Source organism: Montipora capricornis, chromosome 5, assembly GCF_036669925.1.
Source record: "Montipora capricornis isolate CH-2021 chromosome 5, ASM3666992v2, whole genome shotgun sequence".
Lineage (NCBI taxonomy): Eukaryota > Metazoa > Cnidaria > Anthozoa > Scleractinia > Acroporidae > Montipora > Montipora capricornis.
The window spans coordinates 12883460-12890959 of NC_090887.1; the positions used below are offsets into that span (position 1 = coordinate 12883460).

General features: G+C 35.9%; 1 protein-coding gene across 6 annotated transcripts in view; it reads left to right on the forward strand.

Annotated features, from left to right (window-relative positions):
• The window catches only part of LOC138049531 (uncharacterized), a 161863-nt gene that overhangs the window by 104487 nt on the left and 49876 nt on the right, over positions 1-7500 (forward strand). For all 6 annotated transcript variants that reach the window (XM_068895845.1, XM_068895842.1, XM_068895846.1 and 3 more), the window contains 3 exons: positions 89-187; positions 1532-1636; positions 5021-5119. In XM_068895845.1, the coding sequence (XP_068751946.1) occupies positions 89-187; positions 1532-1636; positions 5021-5119 (303 nt within the window). The remainder of the gene's footprint in view (positions 1-88; positions 188-1531; positions 1637-5020; positions 5120-7500) is intronic.

Genomic DNA, 7500 nt, shown 5'->3' on the forward strand with positions numbered 1-7500 from the left:
TATTGAAATCAAAATCAAAATCGCTTTGTGATCATGCCTCTTGGAGATGAGATAATGCTAAGATCATCAAAATATTTTTTTTTTGTAGGGAGCATTAACAGCACTTCACCTAGCAGTGATGAAAGGGGAAGAGAAAATTGTTAGACTGTTAATAGAAAAAGGAAGTGATGTCAATGCCGTAGATGAGGTAAGTTTATCATGCATGTTGATCCTTGATCCTAGAACTTAGTAAGCACTCACTTGCAATATTAAAGTACGTAAATTCACAACTTCAGTATTCTGCACTTCTGTGAGTAGTTAAAAGTGGTTTTGCTGATAAAAGTGCAAGCTGCGCATGTTTATGACATGTCCTGTGGCATGTAATTATTGAAAACAGCTATTCCTAAGAGCAGCATAAACCGAAAATTTCACTTTCATGGTAGTTTATTTGTATGATTTATGACTAGTAAGGCTTTGAGGCTGCATAGGAAGACTTATTATTTTTTTCCAAATTAAGGCATAATTTTTATGTTTTAATGACATTTTCTTTGTTTCCTCTAAAACAAAGTTGTTGACCTTCCCATTTTGTCCTCAATTTTAGAGTAATTTACTCTATCTCATAACCTTTGCATACATATACATTCACTCTAGTTAAGCCAAAATAATTTGTATGGGGGATGATTTTGGTACAAACATCCTATTATTGGAAGTCTTAAAGTGCCCCTGTGATCAAAAATAATCATTTTCTTTTTATACTTCAGATTTTGAAAGTGTGTTTGCTTAACCCATTGACTCCCAGGGGTTCCCCAGTGATGAGAAAAATTGTCTGACATTGGACAGTCTATCCGATTCAGGCTGGTTTGGGTGTCAAAGGGTTAACACCTGACTGGCAAAATTTTGAGCTTTGATTTTTATCCAAAGGCCGTTTACTTTGAGTATAAGTTTTGGATTTCACGGTCCGCCATTACTCACGTTCAAAACTGACCGATTGGACCTCAGAGGGTTGGATCCAGGGAAAATTGACATCAAAGGCTCACTAAATTTCAGCGTGTGAATACAGCTTATTAAATAATTATGCAAAACGCGAGCCGACAGTTTAAAAGTCTGAAAGCCCAAGACTCCTGTGCTGCATGTTAATTCTGCGGCGTACACACGCATAGCATTCTTAAACTAGTGAGCCTTTGACGTCATATTCTCCTCGATCCAGCTCCCTCGAGAACTTAAAGTTACCGGTAGTAATGGCGGACTACTAAACAGGAAAATTCCAGTTAAAATAAACAGTTGTCTTTTGAAAATCAAGGCTTATAAAACTTTGGTTACATACATGTAGTGTTTAGTTAACATTATAGTTTTGAAATCTAAAGAAAAATAAGAATTGATTTTTTGATCACAGGTGCACTTTAATAAGCAATTCTATGGAAAAGTGAGATCAGACTCTTTAATCTGGGAGCTTAACTTAAAGAGTTTATCAGTCCACTGCTACTAATCACTTGACAGAAGACCTCTGAGAAGATTGATGGTCAGAATGCATTAACATGTAATTTTTTTTTAGCATAAACGCAGTCCTCTTCATGTAGCAGTTGAACAAGAAAACAGTATCCCAATAATTCAATTGCTTCTGAACCACAAGGACATCAATATTAACGCAATTGATGCGGTGAGTTACTAGTATTCAAACACATTTAGGTCAAAATAAAGTGAGAGCAAAGTCTGTCCTTAGTGAAGCAAACCCATACAATCGAGCTGGAGTGCTTGTGCTGAGTATGTTGTCAATACCAATCTGAGTTGCTCAATGCAGGGTTAGTCCAAAACCTGTTAAAGTGCCCATAACGTAAAAGAAATTATTTTCCTATTTGAAAGTCCATATTAAAAAATGAATTTTGGCAAAAGAATTTTTGGATTCGAACAAGAGGCAACGTTTCTACGACTTTTAAAATCCTACTTTTATTTGGTACACCCCTTCAGAGTCCTATGTTTTCTTACTGATCAATGCCAAGGTATTGCTCTGCAATCATTTTGGTCATTTTCAACAAACAAAAAATCAATCATGTCTATGTCTATCATTGAGGAAAGTGCCTCTGAATCCGGAAGTGAATAAACTGAGGATTTTAAAAAAGGAAGTCGAGGTGACGAGTTGCTGTCTCGACGAGTCAACCAGTGCTAGGACTGACACCCAGAACTACAGGTGTGTATATGGCACCCTACATGGAAGAACCATTCGCAGATGTGTAGTGGCTGCAAGATTACATGTACAGGAAAGAACAAGAGGATAAGGAAGGTCTCACAAGGGAATTAAATCAATGCTTATGTCTGTTCCTGTAAGCGAATCTCGTCTGTCTTCAACCATCTTTTTATTTTGCTGTCCATACAGTACTGGAAGTCATCCTCTTGGAAATGAATCTACTGTAGCACAGTGATGGAGATTTAATGGGCTACCAGTTCTTTTTTTTCACCAAGACAAAATGTCAGTCCAAAAGCTTAAAGCAAATGAATCAATTCTAAAATAAGACACATACAAGTCTGCAGATACATGTATGTCCAAAAATGCCCCTCATTAGAAGTACACAGATTTCAATAAGTGTCACAAAGTGTCCCCTTGCCCTTCTCCCCAAGTTAACAACATCACTCATGTCTCGGAATACAGACAATAATATTAACATCACAAAGCGTCCCTAAGCTAAAAATAACGTTGACCTTTACCCTTGCATGTATCTTATTGTTGGAAATTGGTACATTTAGCAATCAGACAATTTTAACAACTCACAGTCACTGTGTCCCTCGATTGCAGCACCTCATGTAAGGATAAACAGAGCTGCATTTACCCTAAGCCAAAAATAACGCTAACCTTTACGCTTATCTTATTGCTGGAAATATTGTATTTACCCGCGGATAGGCCGCACCCGCGTGTAGGCCGCACCCCAAACTTTCAATGGTTTTCATGGGAAAAAAAAATGGTGAGCGAGTACCGGGATAAATAAAGCGAAGTTTGAAATCAACAACAGCTACCGTAAATTTCCGGGCGATTACCTGCGGGTAATGTATTAATATTCCCGCAAACAGTTCTTGGTGCGGGTTATAGGAAGGTGCGGGTATAAATGTGATAATTTTTAAATCTTCCGGTAGTTTTAAAACCGTAAGTAGGGAAAAAATACAAAAGTCATTAATTAATGAAACTGTTCCTAAAAACTGTATATTGCCTTTTTGATCCCGCTTTAATTGCCTAATAAACTTAAATGCTCTCGATGAAAACCAATGCAAATTGCAAACATATCAACAAATATCGTTGGTAATCAAAATCTTTTATCACGCATATAACATTACTTTCTTACTTTGCTAATTTTCTTTGTTTAGTTGAAAATAAAATATTATTCACTAACTGGAATAATAAACTCAAAACAAAAGAATTAAAATGTGACATAGCAGGCTTAAAAGTAATTCACACACAAAAACTGATGCCGAAATGTTCATTTCATGGCGCCGCTGCCGCCGCATAATTAACAAGAGGTGATTGTCGGCACGAGTGTTCAAACATTCACGGACAGAATTTTAAAACACCAGAACATTCGGCGCATCAGTAAAATATTCCTAGCAAGCACTGCCTTGAGGTAGAGAGTATTTTCCCATTTCAAGCGATTTCTTAGAGTCAGTAGATCCTGAGATATCAATTTTTCTTTAGAACGGATTTTTACAAGCGGTATAATTCAATGGAAGATGAAAAACAATAGGTGTGAAAACTTACCAATTTCACGCTAAAGGACATTTTGTTAACAAAAACAAAGGTTCAGTGTTTAGTTGTATGTGTTGTAAGTTAGTAACAATTGAAAGCGAACATTAAAACGCCAATTTAGTGTATGACCGTGAGATCTCTTGCATATTAATGAGGTATCAAAACGCTTGTACCCACGTATAGGCCGCATCCCTAATTTCGGTCCCATTTTTCCGGGAAAAAAGTGCGGCCTATCCGCGGGTAAATACGGTAGGTAGCAGTTGGCTTAGAGTTGGGTGTGCATTTCATTTAGTGCATTTCTGGACATAAGTGCAATTAATCTGTGCCACTTCCCCGATCTACAATCCCTGAAAAAACCTCTGCAGACAGTATACAAGATGTTACTAGCTTACATAACAATAATAATAATAATAATAATAATAATAATAATAATAATAATAATAATAATTGAGGGATATTTGGCCGATATCCATGTAGGGCTGAAACCAGTAATGATGCAGAAAACTGTTCTGCTTGGTTCTGCAAGAATTCTACAAAGGGTCCTGGAAAGCTAAGGCAGCTTGTTGCTGCTTGCCCAGGACATACCAGGGCAACAACAACATAACTGTGATTTTAAACAAATAATAGATTTATACAGTGCAATATGAAGTATTCGAAGCACTTTACAAAATGAAATCATCAATATGTATAGATATATAATAATAAATAAAGATGTCAAAAAATGGCAACACCATGAGGCAGGAGCCAGAGTCTAAAATTCCAAAAATAAGAATACAGTCATGTCACTATAATATACAATAATAATAATAATATTACTTATAATATCTATAAAAAATGAAAAAATTCCCTCCTCCCCCTTCCCCAAATGAATGTTGATGCTCCTTTAACCCTTTCACTGCCAAAAATGCCAATTGACACTAATCTTACAGATAATTTTACTCTAACGCCAGACGATTTTACTTGTCAATGGGGAAGCCCTCGGCAGTGAAAAGGTTAAAGTGCAATAATGTTTAGCATTGCGTAGGGAAGAGGGGATTTTAGGTGTGCTTTCTGCTGAACAAGACAGTCATCAACACAACCAGATAAACATAGTCATTATTTTTGTGCACTAGTACTACACAGGTCGTGCAACATTAGAAATCCAATAATTATCAAGACTGAAAATTTAATTACACCCCATTACACCAATGCACCACCACAGAAGTCAGGAGAAGATTAATTCACTTAAAGGTATGAAGTGTTTGAAAGGTACATTGTATGATTATTCTCTCCAACTCTTGAATTGTTATGCCCTTGTCCATTGTTATATTTTAGTTCAAGCATACACCAATACAGCTTGCAGCGGAAAAAGGAAACTTTGAAGCTGTTAGTGCACTTTTGAAGAAAGGAGCAGACATTACCAAAGAAGATATCGTAAGTTGTGGTTGGAAATTGTTATGATTTCAATATCAAAGTGATGTAGTCATAAACATTGTCCTGTACATGTAAGTGACTACATTTCTGTATGCTTTATCTTGATTATTTTATCAGCTTACTGTGTCTAACTTCTGCAAATAACTGTCACAAAGTGGGTGCAAAAATACGAGTAAATAGATGAAAAAATAGGCACGCATTGCATAGGTGTGGTAGTGCAGTAACAGTAACACAGCGCTTTATTCCATTACTGTCAACTGAGCTGGGTTTTGTCTTCCAGTAAATTCAAGTTGTCTTTGCGTAATATATAGCTCTAATAGTACACAATAATTGTTTTCATCTTGGTACCGTATATCATTATAGTGCCATGGTAGATGTCTTAGGTAAATAGCCCCCTGAGAAGACATGTGATTACTAGCAAAATACTAAACCCAGAAAGATTGAAGAAAATAAAAGGGAATCGAGAAACATTGGCTTTGAGGCTGGTGTGATGATCATTTTCAAGGTCCCTCGCAACTTCTTTTTCACCACAAGTTTAAGTGTGCACTCTGAAAGGAAAGGAAAGGAAAGGAACTTTATTTAAGTGTCTAGTCGTTCTAGCGCTGGAGCGCTAATTGGGGACACTGTAAACTGAAATTAACAATGGAAGTAAATCAAGTCAAATGTTGGTTTTTGAGGATCTGACAGCTTTGTAATACAAAAGGTCTCTGAAGTTAGTCCCTCTCCAGCAGGGTAAGTATCTGGATGGGTGACTTAAAAAATATACCACTTTGTAACAGATTGAAACATTCTATTTTAACGCTCAAAAATGCGATCTAAGGAAGGTACAGATTTTATTAGCCTGCTTTATGCAAAACAATTATTAATATTGATGCAAAAGTAAATAAAATTATAATATTGATACACAGTTTTTTGGAAGAGCAGAAGGAAGTTCTCAGGATGGTCGATCAAGAATAAAATATTTTGCCATCAGCTACAAAATTTCCGATATGAAAACAATATAAATTTTGAACTGCGAACATTAAAAGTTAACATCAGCAGAAAACATTTTGGGAGATTTTTGCTACATTCAATTTTTTTTATTGTACTTTTGTATGCATAAGTAAATCGCAAAATTGAAAGTCACATTGAATTCAGTAGGCACCGTGATCAAGTGACCTTGCGTGTTTACTCACGAAAAAAAAATTATGATTCATCTGTGTCAAATGATGGCAAGATACCGGGTTTTTGTTTTTGTTTGTTTTTTTTCCTTTGAAGTTTGACAAGATGTGTGCGAATTCAACACAAAGATCACAATCGCCCAACTTTTGAGGTTGACAATTTTTTTTTTGCAAAGTTAAAAATTTGCTCTCCCAGATGAGGTTATTTATCACCAGGTAATTCCATCATTTTGTAAATAGCAGCTGCTTTATTATTCATCAGCGGCACAATTTTTTGCTGATTTTGGGGCTCAATTTGTTGAAACTCGAGCACGCTTCCAACAGACATGTTTATTTTCGTGTTTTATGCACGCGTTGCAGGCCTATTGGCACCACAGATACTCTTACTTACACTCTTACAACCCGGTCACGTAGTGTGTAGTGCACTTATACATTGCACTACCACAAAAAGATCAAAATATTTTTCATCCATTCATACTGGTAATCTTTTGCTTGTTTCCCTCGATTTTTGCATTCAACATTAAGTTCAGTTCATTTATTTGCTTTTATAAGCAAATAAAGTTTTACATCCAGTGTGTTGTTAGAGAGTAAGACATGTATATTTAATTTATATGATATGGCCAAAAAGGTATTACATGTAAAGTTTCCACTTCTTTCTTGGTGTCTCTGGTTAAACCTATTGACTCCTTAAACGTACCTCCTATTGACGAGGAATATCATATGGCATTACACAGAGAAAAATCTATTAAGCCTCACTCCTAGGAGTCATAGGGTTAATAAAATTATAAAATTATACTCTGATAACTTGCATAACCGGATGAAGTATTTACTGATCAACAAACAAACGTGCACTAGAAAAAGCAACAAACAAGAAATTGTGCACAGATTGATTGCTGTTATTTGATAGGAAAAAAAATTAATGTTAGTCATGTTAAAGTCGAGCTATGTCATGTGTGACCAACTCCACGAGACTGAAATGAACATCTGAATTCCTCTTTGGAGCTTCCGAGATTTGAATGGAATCTTGCAGAGTTTTGCGAAAGCTGGTACGAAAAGTCCACAATTACAACTGAGCAATAGTTCATCAACCGTTTGAAATAGTTTTCACTTTTCAAACACAGTCTATTTTATAATAAAAGGAAATTTCATAGTTAACTATCTGCAGTATATCAAATTGAGGAAATATCCATGGGAAATTGAGAATCTCAAGAGCAAAGTTGA